Raw genomic sequence first — 24,275 nt, forward strand, 5'->3', positions numbered from 1 at the left:
TTCTCAAATATGAGAATTTTCTCTCTTTTAATTACGCCCATTGTAATAACTTCAATTTATTTTTAATGCTTTTGAGGTTTGGACTGTTGGTTGGACAGAACAAGCATTTCATTTTAATCTGGAGATTAATCCATAAAGAGAATAATCATTATTTACAGTCCTGTATAAGAAAAATTAGCTCCACCTCAACCAACTACAACAATAAAATGCTGATTTTACATTTATGTATGAGTAATAATATTCTAATGATATAATATATAATAGTATAATAAGTCACAGGGGCAACCTTTCTGCTTTAAACACTTTTACTTTTAATACTGTATTTTTTTTAATACTTTAGTTTTTTCTAGATTGTTTTCATATATGCAATTTACAGTTCATACTTACAAAAGTGTATAAACAAACTTTTAAGTAATGAGCTTAGAAACAAACAAAATTAGACATACACAAAAGAAAACAACATCAGCATTAGAAATTATAAAAATAAAAATAAAAAAAAAATGTAGAAAAAAAATGTAATTAAAAATGAATAAATAAATAAAAAGGTGGTGGTGGGGGGGGGGGGGGGGGGGTTAGAGATACAACAACTAGGTTGAAAGCTGTATTCAAGTTTGTACATTAGATTAATTTACATATACCGTGGATACCAGCGTATATATGTACACATACATTTCCATATCTACACTTATAAATATACATTTATATAGACATATAAACATACACATGTTCATACGTACCCAAATAGATATTCCTAAACCCACAAATATTTATATATATATATATATATATTATACTATATTACTTTTAATACTTTAAGTATATTTTCCTGACACTTAAGCTATATACTTTAAGTAACATTATATATATATACATGTATATATATATATATTTATGTATATAAAATAAAACTAAATAAAATAAAAACTAAATAAAAGTATTTAATACGCGGTAAAAATACTTCAATACAAGTAAAATTCCTTCAATGAAAACGTTACTGAAAGTACATAGCCGGTGTCAGGAAAATATACTTAAAGTATCAAAAGTAATATATATATACACATCAATAATATATATATATATTATACTATATTACTTTTATATATATATTATATATATATATATATAATATATATATTATATAATATATATATTATATATATATAATGCTACATTAATATATATATATATATATATATATATATATATATATATATATATATATAATATATATATATTATATATATAATATATTTTATATATATAATATATATATATATATATAATATATATATATATATAATATATATATATAAAAGTAATATAGTATAATATATATATATTATACTATATTACTTATATATATATATATATATATATTAATGTAGCATTATATATATTATATATACAATATATATATATATACACTCCCTCTAGAGCGCGCATCCAGTCGGGAGCGCGCGCGGCACGGCGAAGGGGCGGGTCCGTGCGGAATCAGCGCAGCGCCTCGAGCAGCCAGGGATGAGAAACTTGTCCCGGATATTTACCTACCTAGCTCCAACTCTAACTCTAACTCTATACCTACCTGGCTGCTCCGCTCCGACGCAACCCGTCCCGAGGCTCTCACACAGCGGACAGTCTGAGGACATGATCTGTCTCTGAAGAGGGACGACTGAGGTACACATATCTTTGTTTCTCTGTCTTTTAAAACATTGTCTTCCCAAAGAAAACAGCCAATAATGTGTAGTTACGCGGCGGTGTGAGGAAAGTTGGCCAGGTGAAGAGTTCCTCCTTTAGGGTGCAGCTTTAGAGAAGTTCAGGCTGTCAACAGGTTCCTTGTTGTCGCTGCGGGTCAAAGTACAGCGAGGTCACGCAGCACAGTTCATTATCCAGTAACTGGGACATAAATACATGGGCCTCCTAATCCACCCAGATAGGCCCTGTTGTTTATTCATCTGTATGTGTGTGTGTTTGGTGAACTAGCAGCAAAGCTAGGTGTTATTATGTCCTACCATGTAGCTACACTTCCAACTTGTACAGGTAAAGCTATGCCAGAGAATATGTATTAAAAAGCATCATAAAGTCAGATATTTTATATCCTCATCTGTGGACACAAACCTCAACATATCAGAAATATTTTTGTATTATTATTATTGTTTATTTTCTTTTGTTATGTGTGTTTTTTGTTGTTGTTTTTTTAACTCTATTCTTTATTTGTATTATTATTATTATTATTATTATTATTATTATTATTATTATTATTATTATTTCTTTTCTTAATTTTATTTCAATTTTGAATGTTGAAGTTGTTTTCTCTAGTGTACTCTAATGAGTTTGTCTATAAGCTCATCTACTTAAAAAATGGTTTATAAACTATTGTAATTACGAACTGTAAATTGCATGTATGAAAACAACCTTGAAAAAAGGGAAAAAATAAAGTATAAAAAACATATCAGAAATAGATGCACCCAGTGAAGTCTCTACATTATGATGGATCTGCTTTTAAAATGTAGCATTTACTTGTAAATTCATTAGAGGCACTGCCTGCCTGTGAGAGGGGGTTATTATGGAAAACAGGTGACCAAACTGGGGGCCAGCTCTGTTTCAATATATTCAGTGTGTGTCACTGTGTTCAAACATTAACTCAAACACTGTGTGTCCTTCCAGAATCAGTGTTAGACAGGCCGGCCTGGATCCATTAATCGTTCAACTGGAAACCAAGACAGGACACATGTACGTACATACACCTGCATGCATATAGATGCACAAAGCTATTGGCTTTGCATTAGTAGTGCATGTATGTGTGTATTTTTTTATTCCTGCTGTGTGCTCCCCAGCGGCTGGTCTGAGATCAGCCGTAGCGTAGATGGGCGTGTTCGACTCTGAAAATGTTTAACATTCTTATCATTCAGCTGCCTGTGAAAGGCGGTGAGACGCAGAGGGAGAGCAGCAGGGAGAGGGAAGGGACATGTTCAGACCCAGGCCAAATAATAAGGAGTTACACACACACACACAAGGAGTCACTCCTTTGCATTCACGCTGCATTACTCACCGCAGCCGATGCTCCATCCAGCACACACATATTACTCACCACACACATAGTGTCATCCTGAGGGAGGTGCTTTCATTGGAAGACAACAGCCTGGAAACATCTGACACTGTTTTTGTGGTTGTGTGTGTGTGTGTGTTTCCAGGTCCCCACTCAGTGACGAGCTGAGGGCAGGGTGTTTGTCTTGAGAGGGAAGGCAGAGTTACCGTGGTAACAGACATGCCAAAACCGGACCTGCTCTGCCTAGTTCAGCTGCTGGACGGCACGATCGAGACCTTCAGAGTCAGCGTGCGTAACACAGAGACACACACACACACGTACATACACACACACACACACACACACTGTTTCCAGGAGATCATATGTTGCTCCAGTCTGTCTCTGTGCATCATGCAGTGGGCGACTACTCTTTCCTATTCCCATTGATCCACATCTCTCCTTTAACACAGCGACCTTGGTGTGAAGGACACACTCAGTCACCTGCAGCCTGCAGAGCTTGTCACTCTTAAGAGGAGCCTTTACATCACCCGCATATCATGTCGTACGCAGCCTGACAGCAGTGTACTCACACACACACTGACAAGCCTACACACACATGCAGAAAGGCAATCACAGATATTGCTTTCTGGGACAGCAGCTGTGCAGCATCTTTGTGTGAACGGCGGGAGAGCGTTGCGGTTGTTTCCAATATTAAACTCTCCATTACTGTCTTTTTTTTTTTACAGCTGTGTTTCTTGTGTTTAGATAAGATTTTTGAGGGAGGCATGGCCCGTTTAAACTGATCTACACTCGGGTGTTGTGTCCACACACATAAAAAAAATTTTTTCCTGCTGCAAGAACTCACTGTTCGCTGTAGTTTACAGTAAACACGCTCCTCTTGTGGTGTGAATGTGCTTCCGGTAACAAAAGGTGTGAAGAAAAAAATGCAGACGAGCTGCGGGTTATCTCTCAGAGTGATTAATAGTTAAACTACAGAGTGTTGTGCTGCAGATGGAGATCTTATTTTCACCTGGATGTATGCATTATTAATTGTTTTTGTCTGATTTACAACAATTTTTAATATTTAAAATAACCTCAGAGAATATTGTTTAAAAACAAAATAATCCTCCCTATCCATGCATTAGGTACTACTGCTGCATATGGCACGGTATATATACATATACAAATAAATGCCACACAAAGTTTTGGCTGCTATTAATATTTGTTTGTTGTTTCCATCCCTCAGAAGCAGGATGAAGGTGTGGTTCTGTTGGACCAAGTATGCGACCACCTGGGCCTGCAGGAGAGGCAGCTCTTCAGTCTGCAGATCAGAGAATCCAGCACAGCCATCGCCTCAATCACAGCCAACACACACTCTCCTGTGAGCTCACTGTTCATCTGCTGCACATTCGGGGCTGGGATTGTAGCGCATTGTGCTCGCTGATTGCTGTTTAGACGATGATAACCACAGGGTATGCTTACATAAATGTTTTTTTTTAGCCCTAGTTAGCCATTATACTTAATGAATTTCTTTTCTCTCAGAGATGGTTGGAGCCTGAGAAACCCTTGAAGAAGCAGATAAAAGGTATCTGGCTTGTTCTGGTTACAGAGAATTCACTGTCTTTTACGCAGAATTACTTGTCTAGACAAATACAGTTCTGTTTTAAAATATATTTAAAGGGGATCTATTATGCTTATTTTCAGGTGCAGAACATTTTGACAATCTTTAATGTTCAAAAACGCTTTAATTTTCTCATACCGGTTGTGCTGCAGCGCCTCTTTTCACCCTCTGTCTGAAACACTCTGTTTGAGTTCCTGGCTCGCCCTCCCAAAAAGACCAGTCTGCTCTGATTGGTCAGCTGGCCCGCTCTGTTGTGATTGGTCAACCGATCCAAACTCGTTGGACTCTGCTCCAGCTCCGCTCTAACTAGCTTTGTTTGAGGGTGTGCCAGACTAGCCGCTAGGCAGGTATTATGCAGATTTGCTACTTGGTGACATCACCACGTTACGGAAGAAAAGGCGGGACTTAAAATCAAGGTGTTTCAGGCAGTTCAGGATCAGTGTATCTGAGGGGGAGAGTAACTTCCTTTGGCGTGGACTTTTGACTTTGTAACTTTGCAGACCTTTTACATGCACAAAGAAATTATATAACACACAAAAGGAAAGGGAAAAAGCATAATAGGTCCCCTTTAAATACATTTATAGATAGGAGGCGTAGGAGAGAAGAGGATCGAGGGGAACTTGCGACTATAGATATATTCCATTTCTCTGCAGGTCTCGCGTCTCCCTTTTATCTGAACTTCAGAGTACGATTCTTCATCTCCGATCCTAACTCTCTGCAGCATGAACAGACAAGGTTAGTATATGTCTCTGTTATGCGTTGCAGTCAAATATCACTAGACATTGATCTGGAGAAGTTGTGTGACTCAGAAAGGTCCTTTTCACTGTGGGATTATGGATAAAAATGAAGGCGTGGGTCGGTAAAGTTCCTATTGTCTCGCCCCTGCAGGCACCTGTACTTCCTCCAGATCAGGAGTGACATTAGAGAAGGACGGTTAGTAACACACAAACAAACCACCCTTCCCCCCCTGTGTACAGTTAACTGTTACAATGTGTAATCATGGAGTATGATTGCAGGTTGCAGTGCCCGCTGAGTGCAGCTGTAGTACTGGCCTCGTACGCAGTGCAATGTAAGTCCGATCTCTTCCTAGAGAAACAAATGATTAATGACTTAATAATAACTGAGTGAGTAATTAGTGCTGTTGAGGATGCTCTCAATAAGCAGCAGCTCTCTTATAATACCCCAGATGTTTATTAGTTCATTAGGATCCCCATTAGCTCACACCATGAAGTCAGCCAGTCTTCCTGGGGTCTGACATAGAAATCAAACAATTATATACATTCAAACAAATCACATTACATACCAAAGCTTCCATGCAGTAATATATACCTATTTGAAACCTTAATACACCACAAACAAAAAACATCAGCATGCCAGAAGCATCTACTGATCATTCATGTAGTTAATTGCATTAAATACGCTTTTAATGCTTTCTTGAAAGTGGCTCTGGTATTTGTTTTAGTAACTTGATTTGTTAAAGAGTTCCATCTTGTAATGGCTATAATAGATGTCAGTGTGTGAATGTGTGGATCTGGTTATGTGCTCAGTGTCTCTTTCCATCACCTGCAGCGGAGATGGGGGATCACTGTCCGTCTCGACTCCCCGGTTACCTCTCCAAGTGCCACTTCATGCCCGAGCAGGATGAAGACTTTCTGTCTAAAGTGGAGGAACTACATCCACAGCACAAGTAATTCAGACAGTTGCATTACATCTAGTAAACAGACAGTTTCTTGTGCAGTTGGCTTTGTTTGTGACTCTGTGTGTTCCCAGGGGGCTGAAGCAGAGCGAAGCAGAGCTGTGTTTCCTCAACACAGCACGGACGCTGGAGTTGTACGGCGTGGAGCTGCATGCTGCCATGGTAGAGCGATTCCCCCGCTTAAACTTTCATGTAATTCCTCGTTATTCCTCTCATGCATGACACTTTTTTGTCATCTTTCTGTCTCTCAGGACACCAACGACGCCCCTCTGACGGTGGGCTTGGCCTCCAGCGGTGTTGCGATATTCTGTAATATGATTTGCTCCAGTTTCTTCCCCTGGTGAGTGACGATGACGCTAATTACCCGTCTTTGTTCCTGTATTTTATTCTTATTCCGTCAATCAATTGAATTCTTCACATATAGGGGGAACATCATCAAGATTTCATTCAAGAGGAAACGCTTTCTTATACACCTGAAACGTAAACATGTGAGTCCCTCTACCATTCATTTGTTCTTAAAGAGGACCTATTTTGCTTTTGTGTTCTTTTTCCCTTCCCTTTAGTGTGTTATATAGTTTTTTGTGAATGTCAAAGATCTGTGAAGTTACAAAGCCGAAAGTCCACGCCAAAAGGAGTTACTCTCCCCGACAGAAACACTGCTCCTGAACTGCCTGAAACGTTTTCTTTAAGTCCCGCCTTTTCTTCTGTAACATGGTGATGTCACTAAGAAACACATTTGCATAATACCTGCCTAGCGGTTAGTTTTGCACGCCCTCAAACAACGCTAGTTAGAGCGGAGCTGGAACAGAGTCCAAAGAGTTTGGTTCAGTTGACCAATCACAACAGAGTGGGCCAGCTGACCAATCAGAGCAGACTTGGCTTTTTGAGGGGGGAGAGAGGGTGAAAAGAGGTGCTGCAGAACAGCCGGTATGAGAAAAATAAAGCGTTTTTTAAACTTTAAAGCGTGTAAACAAGTTCTAGTAGAAACCCAAAATACAAATGATGAGAAAATGAGCATAATAGGTCCTCTTTAATAGTTTGAATATCTGCTCTGAACAAATTGCTGCTTTTAATTGCTCTCCACACTCTGCTGATAAATCCATTGAAAGTTTGGAGTCGGCACAATTTTTTTGATTGCTTTTACATCAAGCTGTAATTATAGCTAGAATTAGGACATAATAATTTATACACTTGACTACTTCACAGTCTACATCGATGTGAATATAGCATTGATTGAATGATTCATATCCACACTCTTGGCAGGTTTTGTCTGTGTTTATATTTGCGAAAAGTAATAAATCATTCATTGTTTTTTTTATTGCTGGCAACAAATGCAACCTGGGCAGCTTCAGTTAGAGATATGACCTTGAATATTGGAGTTGTGTCAACACTATAAAGCATTATGAAAATTGTAAGCTCTGTATGTTGCAGGGGGAGACACAGGATTGTGAGGTGTCTCTAGTTCTGCCCTGTCCCAAGACCTGTAAGAACCTGTGGAGGTCCTGTGTGGATCATCACTCCTTCTTCTGCTCTAATCGGACTTCCAGGAGCCTCAAACTCAACAACAGCACAGTTCAGTCCTACAGAAAGCTGATAACGCAACACCTGGGCCTTGGCAACAGTAAATCTGAGAGGTGAGCCTGCATCTGTACGTGTACGTTCACATGTACGTTCTCGTCAGAAATACTGAAAATGTTCTTTCTCTTCCTTCCTGATTTGCAGCGGTCCAGTGTGCCAGCGTGTGGTGGGAGGGATGGTGTGGAATCCGGTCCTGAAGAGGTCGATATCATCAGAGAACTTCGAGACCAAGAGTCTGCCCTCTAGATCGCCCCCAAACACCCCCAACTGGTACGACCTGCAGGATCAACCACAACTATGTGTTCTCAGCTGCCGTCAGACATCAATCCAGCTTCTCTTCTTTGGACTCATATCATGTCATTTGATAATTTCACCTGGTTTTGCTGGTTTGTCTCTCCGGCAGGCGAAGTCCTCGAGTTCGCCACGGCATCCGTAAACCTCGCCCGTCCTCAGTCGAACTGACTAATGACCTGAAAGACATGTCGGAGGGGGAGGACGTCTTCTACACTTACAGGTCGTCTGTGAGCAGCAGCAAGGACAGCGACGGAGACGCTTCGCCGCATCAGTTAGTATCAGTTACAACAGAAATGTTATCTGTCTACTTCTTAGGCGCACCCTTAACATCTCTCTCAATCCAGTGGGCTTTGGTGGCATGGCGTATGTTAGGGCTGAGAGTTTAATCAATTTTATAGCAACATTGCAATTGGATTTCATGCAGTGCTTGAATCGAAAGAGCTGCCTTTTTAAATTACAGCATTAATGACACCAAATTACTAAGATTTAGCTAGTTAACGTTAATTCAGTGAGTTGGTCAAACCACTTAAAGCCTCTGAACGCCCACACATGTGTTTTCAGTTAATCTGGCTGATAAGACACTTCTCAGGACTGTGTGCGTGTATAGTGCATCCATGTTTCCCTCATTTAAGTCTGTTCCTAACATCCCTCCCATCAGGAATGCATGGAGAGACGCAAGTGAGGGAAACGTGGATGCAATTTGAAAGAGACTTAGGATGCACCCCAGGGACATCTTCCTGAGTCTCGTGTTAGCAGTTTGTTGAACCTGTTAGGGCGGGACAAATTACATTATTCTCAATGGTAGATGAAGATTTATGGCCTAATAAATTCCAATCAAAGCTTCAACCTGAGAAGAGGTTTAGCAGATGTTGTCTGCTTAACAAGGTTTTTGCATGCACCTTTAGGGCTGAAATTAAATAAATCAAAATGTTATCGAAATCGCAATATGGTCTTCTGCAATTTTCAAATCACATTATGAGGAGGAAATTGCAATATTTGTTAAAGGCAAAATGTGTGTCAAAATACCATTTTAAATTAATAAATTGTTGTGCTGCAGAGATGTCCTGGCCGACACATCATATTCTACAGACTTAAGAGAACATCTTTGTTTGGTACAGATCCCTGCAAAAAAATCACACTATAATCATTTCATGTTTTTCAATGAAAATGAGAATACTGATGTAAAAATGATCATTTCCTCTAATATTGCAAATCATATTGCAATTGCAATATCAGTAAAAAATAATCGCAATTAGATATTTTTCAAAATCGTGCAGCCCTATTGCACCTTTCTCCACTAGTTAGCCTCGGCCAGAGATTTTATTCAAGAGAGAAGAAGCACCACTCTGTATTATTTTGATATCTGAATGTTTGGTAGGATAGAAAGTGGTTAAATTTGGGAAAACATGGTACAAAGTTATCATGGTTAATACTGTGAAGACCTTCAGATATGCCTGTGTTTTAATTTTGAGAAAATAATTGCAATTGCAATATTTGTCGAAACATTAGTGTTGTCAAAGCATTTATGTTAAACATAGGATAAAAAAATATTCTGATATGAGAGTAGTCATAAATTGTATTATTATTACATCTGAAAGTCATCTGTTAATCTGCAAATTAGGGTGAAAAGAAATCTCTTTATTTTCTCTCTTTCAGCCTGTCTGGCTCTTATAGCCAGGGGACGGATGATGCTTTGTTGCAAACTGATGACAGTATAGGAGAGGAGGACGGTGACCACAGCTCACACCACTACGAAAAGGTCCGTTATCTCAGCATCAACTCTAAATAACTGTATTACTGTATATGCATCCATGTGTCCATTGATTCTGAGTACTTGTGTGTGTGCAGGGTGCTCTCGGCGACGGTGACTTGATGCTAATATGCATTGCCCCCGATCATGACGGCAAGTTTGGCTTCAATGTTAAAGTGGGTCTCTCTCTTACACTCTTTGTGTGTCTCTTACCCTCATGTGTGGCAGGCAACGTTTTATGTTTTTTTAATTTGTTTACACACATTATGTCTCCACTCTTTCTCCATTTAATTTCCTAACTCCTCCTAGGGTGGAGTGGATCAGAAGATGCCTCTAGCCATATCGCATGTAAAACCGGACTCTCCGGTAAGAACAGACTCGGACGTGTTTGTGTTTTGACGGCGTGCCGTCTCCGGGTGGTGTTATAATAACTTTATGATGATGAAATGTAAACACAATATGGACTGATGAATAGATATTAAAAAGAGCTGCAACGATTAGTCAATTCATTGATTAGTTGCTAACCAGAAAAAGCAAAAATGCCAATATGATAATAAACTAAATATCTTTGGGGTTTTAGACTGTTAGTCAGACAAAACAAACTATATTTTGAGGATGTCATATTTGGCTTCAGGATATTGTGGATTTTTCCCTATTTTCAGATGATTAGTCGATTTAATTCAATCAGATTAATTGATAATAAAAATGAAAAAAAAAAACATTAGTATATTGCCTGACCGATACTGGATTTTTGAGGCCGATACAGATATCAATATATATTTATTTATTACACAGCTTTGTTGGATACTCGTTTTTGATGGTCACGGCGTTCTACGGTCTGTTATTTCTTTGTAGCAGACCGTTGCTATGGACGCAGTTTTGATGTCGGACTCTAGAGGACCATTTTTTGTGTCAAATTTCTTAAGTAGCCCTGTAATAAGCGGGATAATGTACAGCGAGCGGGTCATTGTTGTGAAATAAACCCCTTCAGGGCGATGCAAGACCCCCCCGCCGGGGTTTATTTCACAACAAGGACCGGCTTGCTGCACATTGTCCCTTACTTAAAAAATCTGATAACGATATATCGGCCAATAGTAATTGAAGGAAGACAAAACATAAACAAAATATCTTGATTCGTATCCCTTACAGTTTTTTTTTTTTTTAAATTGTGACCAAGATAAATACTCAGCGAGACATTTTACAGTTGAAAAATAAACCTGACAGAGCTCTCTGGTGGATAGTATGTATGTATGTATGTGACACTAGTTTATCATTTCTGCACGGCAATTTCTTGTTGCTGACGTATACACTGATACCGATATATAATATACTAATATCGGGTGTAGGTCTAAGCCCTAGACTGTAAGACAGGTTAACATCTGGTGTGGAGATGTCAGCTTTGTGTCTGTGTTGTTTGTAGGCAGGTCGAATTGAGCCCAAAATCCTGGAGGGAGACCTGTTGGTGCTCATCAACGGTCGAGACATTTCTGAACACACACATGATCAGGTTGTCATGTTCATACGAGCCAGCAGAGAGTCGCACTCCAGAGAGCTGGCCTTGCTCATCAGACGCAGAGGTGTGTGTGTGTGTGTGTGTCTTCACAGAGACACAAAACTCCTGAAGCAGCATGTGATATGAGTGGGCACACTGTCTGTCATGTTCCTATGAATATTTATCAGAGCCTTGAACTGTCCTTGGATTCCAGGTCCTGGCCGGGCGGCACCCCTGCTGCAGTTGCCTCCCGCCCTCAAACTCACCATCCAATCACAGGGAGACAAGCTGTCACCTGGCCAGTCAGAGCGGGTCACGACGCTGGAGGAATCGATGAGACAGCTGGAGAGAGGAATACAGTCTGGCACACTCTGTTTCCATTTTGAGGTAAAATGCAGGTGGGAGCTAAACAGTGAGCGGGTATTTAAAAGTGTATTTATGAGCCGGACCAAAATACATGTTTATTTTAAGGATTTAGTTTGTCCCGCTCAGTTATTTTGGATCATAATGAGCCTTTTAAGTGCTGTTTTTGGGACAGATGTTGGCCCTAATCTTCACTCGGACAAGCTAAAACAAAGATGCTGTCACTGGCCTGGAATTTGAGTTTTTGTTTGTGTATGTTTCTGTGTGTTTACGTGCAAAGCGTGTGTTTGTATGCTTGTAATTTCTAGAATTTATACAGGAGGAAGCCTGGTCTTACACTAAACTGTTCTCGGCTGCCTGAGAACATGGACAAGAATCGATATAAGGATGTTTTACCTTGTAAGTGCTGCTTATACTTATATATGTGTGTGTCTGTGCCCTGCTGTTCGTCTCTTCTCTACCTGGTGAACAGCTCTGTGCTACCTGTCTAACCTTGATCTGGAGCTCACCGCTGTAGCACTTCATGAAATTTAATTGGTTGAGCCTGCGATGCGTCGACGGCTCTGTAATGACCCTCACACGCTGCTGTCGCGCTCTCCTTTCAGACGATGCCACCAGAGTGGTGCTCCAGGGCCAGGAGGACTACATCAACGCCAGCCACATCACGGTGCGCATCACTGATGTGAAGTGTCTTCTTGTCCTCGTCTGACATTGAATGTAAACTCGTCCTCTGTGTGTGTTTATTTGTCTGTCTCGTAGGTGGCGCCCCCAGGGTCTGGTGTGTGTTTACGTTATGTTGCGGCTCAGGGTCCATTGCCACAGACCTTCACTCACTTTTGGCAGACTGTTTGGGAGCAACAGTCGCACACCATCATCATGCTAACAACTCTGACAGAGAGGGGACGGGTATACATGCATTCAGTCTTTTATACTGTAAACAGCAACACTTACACAGGAATGGAAATGAGTAAACAGAGAGGGAAACACCTGAAATTACAGTTTAAAATCACAGATACATTAAAGGGACAGTGTGTAGGATTTGGCAGCATCTAGTGGTGTGGTTGCAGATTGCAACCAACTGAGTACCCCTCCGCTCACTCCTCCCTTTACAAGACTGCGGTAGCGTGAGCCACCGAGTGCAAAACCGTGGTAACACGTTCACCTCCCTCAGAGGCCATCCTTACCATAATAACACTACTTTAGGAGCAACGGAAGTCAGACGGCGGCTGGCGGTACCACAGTTTTGCACTCTGCAGCTCACCTTAGCACAGTTCCACAAACGTGTAGGAGAACTACGGTGACCTTCAGGTAACGTAAAAATCGTGTACTCGTAAGAGCCGGCTGCGTCCGAAATCACATCCTATACACTACATACCCAATACGTGTACTATCATTCAACAGACTTCTGTATGAATAAACAGTAGTATGTATCTTTTCGGACGCACTGAACTGTAATTGACGTCGTCACTTCCTGAGAGCCTCCTTGCCGGTTGGAGTCGTGTAACCATGGTAACACGTGCCAACCTCATGTGACCAAAGCGACGGTTTGTGAGAATCAAAGTGAATTCATTTAAAATATAAATTACGCCTAGCAAAGTGAATCCTGCACTTACAGCATTATTGACGTTACAGAGCTGTCTGTCAGCGTCTTATATGAACGTTGTCATCACTACCGCATTGCATTGTGGGATATTTATGTCGCCGTAGGGTCCAACTTTTCACTGGAAATAGTATGCAATTCGTGTACTATTGGTTTCATACTATGGTTTCGGACATACTAAAATATCTCACGTACTGTTTAAACATAATTAATAGCATGTTAGTGTGGAATTTCGGACGCAAAAAAACAATGTTTGGTTTGTCCGTTCTGGGCTACTGTAGAAAAATGGCGGAGCAACATGGCGGATTCCGTGAAGAGGACTCGCTCCCTATATAGATATGAAGGGCTCATTCTAAGCTAACGAAAACGATTCTTAGTTTCAGGTGATTTTACACTAATGAAAACATAGTTCTGAATATTATATTCCATTTCTGCTAGTAGATTCCCCAAAATATTACACACTGTCCCTTTAACACAGTGATTACTTCAGCACTACTAGCACACTATTACATGCAGTTTCATGTTTTACTCAGTACATGATTACTGTAATTACAAGGTTCAGCGATGATGTTTTCTCACAAAAATAAATAAATTGGCGCTGTAATTGTAATTACAGGGTCTCACAGTGTAGAGAATAGCTAAATGTAAAGTGTGAGCAGGATGCCAATGAGAGGAATAATTTGAGGGTGAAGACACATCCACACAGAGGCAGCGAGATATCAAGGTCTTGTTGAATGAAGATGTCTCTCTCTCAGCTGTTGCTTGGTAACCAGATGCTTTCATTAATTGATCATTTTCCTGACATTCGTCAAGTGCCCTGAGTTTCTCCACTTGACGATCACACACAGATATACACACACACATGCACGCAAATTCACAATCAGTTCACATCCTGCTCCTGATGAATTGCTTTTGTTCCTCAGGCGGCCGGGTGGAACATACGACGCCGTTGAATATGAGTTTGATTTCATGAGAGCAGAGCGCAGCTGATGTAGCAGCAGTAGTGCATTGTAATCCTGACTGATGACTCATGTCACATGTAATGTAATTTGTCGGTTATGTCACACACTTGCAGACCAAATGCCACCAATACTGGCCGCATCCACCAGAAGTGAAGGACTACGGTCATCTCAGAGTGAAGTGTCACTCTGAGGAGTGTAACCTGGCGTACGTGACGCGGCAGTTCACTCTGACACACACACAGGTACAGTAGCAAATAGAGCTGCGATGATAAATCGATCAACAGAAAATTAATTGGCAACTATTTTAATAATCAAATAATCTAAGGCAGCCCTCTCTTATTCGATTAGTCGACTAATCGGTCGTTTTGGTCTAAGTCGACTAAGATTTCTTTAGTCATTTTTTATGCTTTTTTCATGCTGAATGACTTATTTCCAAGAAACTTATGAGCACATTTCTGGTAAACACAAGATTTAAGGTGGTGCTTTTGTGTTATTCTTTTTGGAGAAACTCAGTTTTACAGATCTGTAGATTAAATCAACAAAACCGATTAGTCAATAAAATTGTATGAGTGTTAGTCGAGCCCTTGAATAATCATTTAAGTCATTTTTATATGACAAAATCAATTTTTTACGCTTCTCAAATGTGAAAATGTGCTGCTTTTCCTTGTCCTAACATTATAGTAAATTCAATATTTTGGGGGTTTTGGACATTTGCTCAGACAAAACAAGACATTTGAAATCACCTTGAGCTATGAAACATTACGATGGGCGTTTTTTAACTGCTTTCTGATCTTATTATATAGGCCAAAAGTTACTCGAGAAAATGGATAGCAGATTAATCAATTATGAAGCAAATCATGACAATGGTCTCACAACACCGAGCTTTTCTGTTTGTATGTTTGCAGTGACATGTACCATGTTTGTACCATATGTCACCTAACAGAGCTCGCCACAGGCAGCAAACTTTCCACAGCCAACATACAGTCACCTCCGTGTGGGTGGCTCGGTCTGTGTAGTGCGTGGGTGGGCGTGTGCGGTAGAGTGTATTAACTGTATGTAGGTGTAGGTGGGCGGGTCTTTCTGAGAGGTCTTTATCTGATCAAGTTTTAAAACACTTTATATGGCAGATAATCAAATTAAATGAGCAGTTTTTTCACATTGACTTCAAACAGGTAAATACATAAATAATGCTCAAGGAGGCATGAAGTATGACGGCACACACACATGCATACACAGATACTGCTGTGTGGGCCCATCTGTTCCTCTGGCGGGGCGAGTTAATCCCTGCATGGAGTCACGGGCCACATGACCATTATAAACTCTAAACTCAGCCATTCTCCTCCCCGCCTCTTTTCATCTTTCTGTGTCCCTCTTCACTTCTTAATCTCACCTACTGATCACGTGCAGGGTGGTTTTCCTCACCTGCTCAGTTTTTTCCGCTACACCCTTTTCTTGTCCCACATGCTGAAAGTGTGTGAGCCTGTGGCGCTGCAGAGATTTAAATACAGGTTATGAAATACTTAAATTCTCTCTGATTATCTGACTTTCATCATGTGTGTGTGTGTGTGTGTGTGTGTGTGTGTTAGCTGGGTGAGGAACGTGCAGTCACACACCTGCAGTATGTGGCGTGGCCAGACCACGGCGTACCCGATGACCCCTCAGACTTCCTGATGTTCATCAGCTCGGTCAGGGAGAGGAGGAGAGGTGACGAGCCACTAATGGTACACTGCAGGTAACAAACACATAGTAGTGGATTACTCGAAATGAACACTGCCCTCATGTACTGTACACTCTACTATACACTAAATGCTGTGTTTGTTTTGTATTTCAGCGCTGGCATTGGACGTACAGGTGTTCTGATCACCATGGAGACGGCGTTGAATCTGTTGGATGAGCGTCGGCCGGTATCCCCGCTGGACATTGTCAAATCAGAGAGAGATCAGCGAGCCATGATGGTTCAGACCACGGTACGGAGAAACATAACAAGGGTTTATTAATTTCTTTGTTATGGTAACCTGCCGCTTGAGAGAATTTTAAGCCGTCCTCAATACTCATTGTCTTTTTTTTCCCCCTTTATTCACCAATTCGTTCATACACATGTAGACAATTTGGACATACTAACACATACACAGGCAACAACAGCTGTCATCACAAAACATAAAAAAACTTACAAATAAGTAACAGGGGACAGCATGTGACAAATAAAGAATGAAAAGAAAGAAAGAATGAAAACAAATTAAAAAAGATAATAACAAAATTAAGAATAAGAAAAAGTAGAGCAAGGGAGAGAATTGTCTGTATTGTCTAAAAAATCTCATAGCACATTACAAGCGTTTAATTTCCATAATGTCCAGCTGATTTGTCTTCAACATGTGGTCTAAAACTTGTTAAACTTGCACCTTGTTTCATGGTGCCTTCAGATGAAACTCGTGAGCTCGTGTTTTTGACATGGGAAGTCGTGTACACAATTTGCTTTGCGTTCAAGTGTTACTGTTGGTGTCTTGAAGCCACAGAGGCTAACAATTTAGCAAGCTAGCAAGTGGGTAACATAATGCAGGAAATGCAAAGGCATAATGACAGAGGAAAAAGATGAGGCCGTTGGAAATATCAACATTTTCCTCAAACATATAAAATTACGAAGAAAAACAATATACCACTAAAATTTTAATATATTCACTTATAATGCACCGAAAAATGAACTTCCATGGCCTCCACCATTCCTGACAACTTCAACAAACGCGTCACAACTCGTGACAAAACTTTCCACTTACGAGGTCGTGAGTACCACAAGGTGGGGAGGGGGGTTGGGGGGGTGTTCATATGGACTCTTCGCGTGAACACGGTAAACGCGACCCCATTTGAAGGCACCATCACATACACTGGAACAGGAAATACAAGTTTGAAAAGGTCTATAGGAATATCTGTCTGATAAAAGGCTTGACAGAAGGTGGGATGTAACCACAGAGAACGTTAGTGTTTGTCAGAAATGTGTTTTAATGGAGCTGTTAGATTGCTTAGCGTTTCTCTAAAAATACCATGTAAAGAACTTCAGGAATTTTCATAATAGAGAGGAGACTTCACTTCACAAGTGGCCAATGTTTTTGACATCTGTTGGGTCCTGTCATCTTTAACCTTCATTAATCCACAGTTTTACACTGATGTGCTGGAGCAGTTTTACACTGATGTGCTGGAGCAGGCAGGCTGAGGTTGGAAGCCGTGCTCTGTGGCACCTCAGCGGTATTTGTCGAGGGAGAGGAAAGTGTTACTCATGCTTTGATAGGAGGTAGTGTGCTGGGAATGTGGCAGCCCTCCAGTCACAAGCCTGCTTCTAGGCCACTGCTGCCACCACGATCGCCCTTATTTTGAAAGGCGATCCAGTCCCTGAGGCTTCTTCTTCTCTCGATGTTTTTGTGCTGATGGAACACTTCCTCAGGTTTCCCTCATATGTTTGTGTCGCAGTGACGGAAAACATGCACAGTCAGAGGGCAAACCGTCATGTTAAGGAGCCATATGTTGATGTATAAAGCATTATTTTATGTCTTTCTTATCATCAACAAATGCCATGAAAAGACCAAAACAATGTTAGTCTCGCAATACTTTCCAGCTTCCTTACCCGTCTGTGACACTGTTGATTTCTGCTAGAAATGTAAAACACTGAAAATGGGTCACAAATACACAGTCAACAGATCAATCTCATCACAAGGTCCACTCAGTAGCTGCTCTGGAGCTTTCAATCGTATCACACAGTCTTCCTCAGCAGATGGAGTTTTATTTTTAGCGATTCTAGCAGCATTGGTTGGTCGGTCCACCACTTTGGTTCAGACTAAAATATTTGGACAACTATTCCGTGATTTTCCATGAAATTTTGTCCAGATATTGATGATTTCAAGACAACAAATCCTACTGACTTTTCCTCTAGCGCCACCATGAGGTCGACATTTGTGGTTTTGAGTGAAATGTCTCAACAACTTTTGAATGGATTGCCGTGAAATTTGGCACATGCGTTTATGTCCTCCTCTGGGTGAACTGAAATTACTTTGGTGATCCGCTGACTTTTATATCCAGCGCCGTCATCAAGTCAAATTTTTAATTTGAATGACAAATGACATTCCCATCAGCCTCAGCTGTGCTTAGTGCTACAGTAATTAGCAAATGTAAATACTAACATGCTGAACTTAGATGTTGAACATGGTTAGGGCTGCAACTGACGATTATTTTCATTGTTGATTAATCTGTTGATTATTTTCTCGATTAATCAATTAGTTGTTTGGTTTATAAAATGTCGGAAAATGGTGAAAAATGTCGATCAGTGTTTCCAAAAGCCCAAGATGACGTCCTTAAAATGTCTTGTTTTGTCCACAACTCAAATATATTCAGTTTATCTGTCATAGAGGAGTAAAGAAACCAGAAAATATTCACATTTAAGAAGCTTGATTCAGAGAATTTTGACTTTTTTTTCTCAAAAAATTACTCAAACCAATTAATCAATTATCAAAATAGTTGGCGATTCATTTAATAGTTGACAATTAATCGTTGTAACTCTAAACATGGTAAACATTATACCTGCTAAATATCATTATGTTAGCATGTTGACTTTAGCATTTAGCTCAAAGCATGCATGGCTGTAGACTCTTAGGCTGCGTTCCAAATCGCATACTTTTTCTTTTTACTTTTAGTACGTACTGCAGCTGCCCTTACAAAGTACGTACTGTTGCATGCAGTATGCATACTGTACATTTGGGACAGACTACTTTGTCATAACATTGTGCCTTGAACTTTGACCCTCTTGCTCATATATCCGCTGCGCAGAGGATTGTGGGTCAGAATAGCTCCTATTCCTGGTATGTTTGTCATACTGCATTTGACATACTAAATAGTGGGACATACTTAATCTTTTTCTGGCATACTAAATAGTATGGTTGTATGAGTATTGGAATGCACACTTAGTGTTGCTTAAAAAAGGCAAAAACAGCTGGACACTGCCGTTTTTAGAAAATGTTACTCAAACTGTAGTAAAAAGTGCATTTTTGAGGACTATTTTCAGCTGCGTATTAATACGTATTTGGTGTTTTAGTGAGTGCTGGCTCATTGATGTGTTTTAACAGTTTTTGGACAACACTGGAGCTCTGTGACACAGGAGAATACGCTGAATCAGGCTTTGGTTTCACAGACAATACTTGTTAGTAGGATTGTTGATTTTGCTCTTTTCATGGAATTTAATAACATTGGAAAATATAGAATATAATCAGTACTACCCTTCAGTGGTGGAGGAAGTATTCAGATCATTTACTTAAGTAAAAGTAGCAATGCCACACTGAAAATACTCCACTACAAGTACAATACTCCACTACAAGTAAAAGTCCTGCATTCAAAACTTAAATACATAAAAGTATGAAAGTATTATCAGCTAAATTTACTTAAAGTATCAAAAGTACTCATTAGTCAGTAAAATGTCAATGTTTTACTATTAACATGTTTTTGGATTAATATTACTGCTGCATTCATCTGTATGTTGCATTTTACTGCTGTAAATGGTTAAGGTTGCGCTGTTTTCAATGATTTTATATCACTGTCATACAGCAATGTATCATATCCTATAAGATCATCATATGTTTGTAGTGTCACTGTCCTGTGAGAACCACGTATCTCATGAGCTCAGAAAAACAGCGCTGTTTTCTGCTTTGTGACAATGCATTTTCCAGCAAGAGAGGTTTGAATAGTTTATTTACCTTAAGAAGTAAGATAATGTTCTCAACCCATAAAGGAGCACTGCATCCTTCTGTTTATCAGAGAAATTCAAATTCGCAATCACCAAATTTGGAGATACAGTATATGGTTTTCACTGGGTGTGAAAAATTGTAATCTGAAAAGAAACTGATAACTATAGCTTTCAGAAAAATGTAATGGAGTAAAAAGTAAATTATTGCCTCAAGGGTTGTAGTGGAGTAGAAGTATAAAGTTGCTTTAACTGGAAATACTGAAGTTAAGTAAAAGTACCTTCAATTTGTACTTAAAGCTGAAGTAGGCGAGATTGGAGCAAATATGATTTAAAAAAGTTATTTTTATAAAACGGTCGCTATATCCTGACAGTAGTACATGAAACGGGTAACCTGAAAAAAATCATGTACCTCGGTGTCCTCCGGTGCTCCTAACGGCATCTGCAAGATTTCACAGACCGGATGAAAACAAGCAGTAAGAGCTGATCTGAGGTCTGCTGTCCAGCTGCCGTCTATGAGAGCCAGCTGTCAGTCACTCACAAACTCCGACCAAACGGTCAAACTAGGCAGCGTTGATCAAATATGAATCAATATTATGTTACGTTAATTTCTATTACTCACCTCAAATGTTTTCAGGATCATCTTGTAGTGTAGGGTTTAGCTGTAAAATGAGAAAGTTTGTGACGCCGCCGCCATTGTGTAATCTGGTGATGAACACCAAGTTCCAGTCACATAACCGGAGCACAGCCAATAGGAACGCTCTCTCAATGAAATGACCTGTGATTGGTCAAAGTCTCCCGTCACGGGCTTGATTCTTTAAAGCCTGAAAACAGAGCCATGATGAGGTGCAGAAGTCTAGTTTTCTCTCAGAACACTTGAATTACAATATGCTGAAAGGTTATTATGGATTTTTTCCCCAATGATGCCAAAAATATACAGCCTACTGCCACTTTATGTAAAAGTACCTCCAATTTGTACGTAAGGACAGTCCTTGAGTAAATCTACTTTGTTACTTTCCACCACTGCCACCCTTTCAATAACAGCGGTGTTGTGTAACACTTTGCATGTTGTGTGTTTCAGTGTCAGTTCCAGTTTGTGTGTACGGCCATCCTGCGAATCTACAAAGAGAAACAGGAGGGATCCACGGCACCATAGCCCAAAAAAACAGCAACAGGACCAGAACAGACACACTTACCGCTTCAGCCTCATCTCATGCGACTGCCACAGGGGGACTTACAGCGCTATAACAGATTAACCTCTGTCACCGCCTGAGGGACTGGTACACAGACTGGATAATGAGAGTATAACCAGCTTCAGAGCACAGCTGTCTGTGATCTGTGTAGCCTAGATTCAATGTGAGAGTATGAATCCTCCACCTAGTCGGCCTTTAATGTTTGCTGATAGTGCATTAAGCATGTAGAGGCTGCGGTCTCCATAGAGACTGATGTAAGACTGATGTGAGCTGCTAATTTTCTGTCCAAGAGGCCACTCAGGAATGTTGCCTCTACTTGTTAAGCTACGCGTGCCTTATTAGACTGACGCCTCCCAGTCGATGGATCGAACGGGGCGGCGGAGGCAGACAGGATCTTTATAATCTGTAGTTTATCTGTGTGTCCAAAGATGGAGAGCAAGGCAGGCTTTAGATCACTACGGCAGATACTGTAAGGTCACGGTGGTGCAGCGCCACACGCCAAGAGGAGCACCAAACCCACACTCTTAAATTATTAAGACACTAAAATAAACACACTGATTTATACCCATGTGTCTGCTTTGTCATTTCCTCTGTTGTTATAAATTAGATCATTAAATGAGGATTGCTGTATGATGAGATTCTCTAATGGCTCTGTGGTGTCTCATACACGCCCTTTTTTCACACTTCCTTGCGGAATGAAGCTGCTCACTGAAGTGAAGAGTAATCTGCTTATTTAACCTTCAGCTGACTGCCTCTCAAGCTGGCATCATGTCAGTGAAACTGTCTCAGCATCACAAATCAGCCCAAAATGTGTCTGGTTAAGACAAAATATTGTTTTAAAAGAGAGATAATAAAATGTTGTATGGCTTTGAGGATTTCAGTATCTCTGCAGGTTTATGATATTCTTTTATGAGTCATAGTGTTGTTTATATTTGTGCATCTCTGGTACTTTTTTTCAATGCAGGCATGAAGAGTTGGTATAGTATTTACATAATACTCACTAAAACCAGAATATGTTTAGAGAATTATGAATCATTTCACTCATATCTTATATTAATCATGTCCAGAACCAACTAACTCACACAAAAACCTACATCTGTAAGAAGTTTTGTCCATGATATGCACATCTGAGGGTTTGTGTGTGTTTCTACTGTATAAGAGGACCGACCAGGTCTGAGGTCATATTTTCACAGTCTACAGTTTTACACATAATTTACACAGAAGGATCGATAATTATTCTCAGGAACTCAGGGATTCTCAGTCAATCCTAAAACTGTATATGGAACCTAATCCAAGATCAAATGTACGTTGAAGGGCCCTGAATATCGTCTTCTGTGATTGTAATGTTTAAATGTATGTATCCTTATTTCTTGTTTTTGTCCTTTCTGTGATGTTGCAAATGGAGCTGCTATGATGCAAAACAAATTTGAGACCTGTCTGACAAAGTATTATCGTATCGTATAAACCGGAAGACGCCTGGAGAGCCTTCTTCACAGGGTTGTGTGAAGGAAAAGTTGTTGCATATCAAAAAATGTCACACAGGTTAACAGCAAAGAAAAAATATTTCCTCAAGTAGGGTGAATATATATATATATATATTCACCCTACTTGAGGAAATATTTTTTATTATTTATATTAGTGTGTTTGTATGGCGTGGGAATGGGAAATTTGGGAAGTTTTCTGATTTACAGGTACTGACTTTATATTTCAAAATAAAAAAAAAATGCCACAAAGACACAAAAATAATTTATAGGCTGATTATAATAGTTTTAGATGCAATAAAATAAAATTTTAAAAGCTTTTAAGACTTTCACAATATTTTACAGAAAATATATCTGAACAGGGCTGCACGGTGGTGCACTGTCGCCTCACAGCAAGAGGGTCGCAGGTTCAAACCCGGCTTGTGTTTGTGGAGTTTGCATGTTCTCCCTGTGTTAGCGTGGGTTTTCTCCGGGTTCTCCGGTTTCCTCCCACAGTCCAAAGACATGCAGGTTAATTAAAGTTAACTGTTGACTCTAAATTGCCCATAGGTGTGAATGTGAGGGTGAATGGTTGTCTGTCTCTCTGTCTGTGATAGTCTGGTGACCTGTCCAAGGTGTACCCCGCCTTCGCCCCATATGTCAGCTGGGATCGGCTCCACATTTTGCTTATGTGTTGTATTCTTATGTGTTTTCTGTCTGTTTAAATGCTTTCTATGTTTAGAGCACATTGAGTTTACTTGTGTATGAAATGTGCTATAGAAATACTATTCAAGATTCAAGAGTTTTATTTGCCATTTGCACCTAAAGTACATTGGAATTCTGATCAGTTTACACCGAGTCAGCTTTAAGAAAAGAAAAGGTAGAAAAGACACAAGGTAATTACAGTACAAAATAAGAAGCACATTCAACTCAACGCAATAAATAAACAGATTATTAATACATAAAGCGCCCTCAGTGTAGTCAATAAATAAACTAAACTACCCTCTGCATAGGAACGATACCCCCAGAATACAATTCATTCATTCATTTATTCATTCATTCAATCATGCATTCAATCATTCATTCAATCATTCATTCATTCAATCATTAAATCATTCATTCATTCAATCATTAAATCATTCATTCATCCATCCATTCATTCATTCAATCATTCAATCATTCCTTCATTCATCCATTCATTCATTCATTCATTCAATCATTCATTCATTCTTTCATTCACTCCTTCATTCAATCATTCATTTATTCATTCATTCCTTCCTTCATTCATTCATCATTCATTCTTTCAATCATTCATCCAATCATTCATTTATTCATTCATTCCTTCCTTCATTCATTCTTTCAATCATTCATCCAATCATTCATTTATTCATTCATTCCTTCCTTCCTTCATTCATTCATTCAATTATTCATTCAATCATTCATTCATTCATTCATTCATTCCTTCATTAATTCATTCATTCAATCATTCATTCATTCAATCATTCATTCTTTCCTTCCTTCATTC

At 39.7% G+C, this 24,275-nt stretch overlaps 1 protein-coding gene across 2 annotated transcripts; it reads left to right on the forward strand.

Annotated features, from left to right (window-relative positions):
• The first annotated feature begins 1,496 nt into the window (after positions 1 to 1,496).
• Positions 1,497 to 21,854, forward strand: ptpn3 (protein tyrosine phosphatase non-receptor type 3). Of its 2 annotated transcripts, XM_074653739.1 has the most exons (27): positions 1,533 to 1,674; positions 2,665 to 2,730; positions 3,192 to 3,334; positions 4,272 to 4,406; positions 4,568 to 4,610; positions 5,300 to 5,381; positions 5,535 to 5,579; positions 5,663 to 5,715; positions 6,216 to 6,333; positions 6,417 to 6,504; positions 6,594 to 6,682; positions 6,767 to 6,830; positions 7,774 to 7,976; positions 8,065 to 8,190; positions 8,324 to 8,485; positions 9,871 to 9,973; positions 10,063 to 10,140; positions 10,274 to 10,330; positions 11,385 to 11,541; positions 11,671 to 11,843; positions 12,128 to 12,218; positions 12,425 to 12,486; positions 12,579 to 12,725; positions 14,495 to 14,623; positions 15,968 to 16,113; positions 16,213 to 16,348; positions 21,179 to 21,854. In XM_074653739.1, exons 3-27 carry the CDS (start codon positions 3,266 to 3,268, stop codon positions 21,251 to 21,253), a joined length of 2,631 nt encoding a protein of 876 aa, XP_074509840.1. In that variant the 5' UTR covers positions 1,533 to 1,674; positions 2,665 to 2,730; positions 3,192 to 3,265; the 3' UTR covers positions 21,254 to 21,854. The 2 variants fall into 2 exon arrangements, with proteins under 2 accessions (XP_074509841.1, XP_074509840.1); XM_074653740.1 differs by lacking the exon at positions 12,579 to 12,725 and having other exon boundaries at positions 1,497 to 1,674.
• Positions 21,855 to 24,275: the final 2,421 nt, after the last annotated feature.

Source organism: Sebastes fasciatus, chromosome 12 (assembly GCF_043250625.1).
Source record: "Sebastes fasciatus isolate fSebFas1 chromosome 12, fSebFas1.pri, whole genome shotgun sequence".
Taxonomy (NCBI): Eukaryota; Metazoa; Chordata; class Actinopteri; order Perciformes; family Sebastidae; genus Sebastes; species Sebastes fasciatus.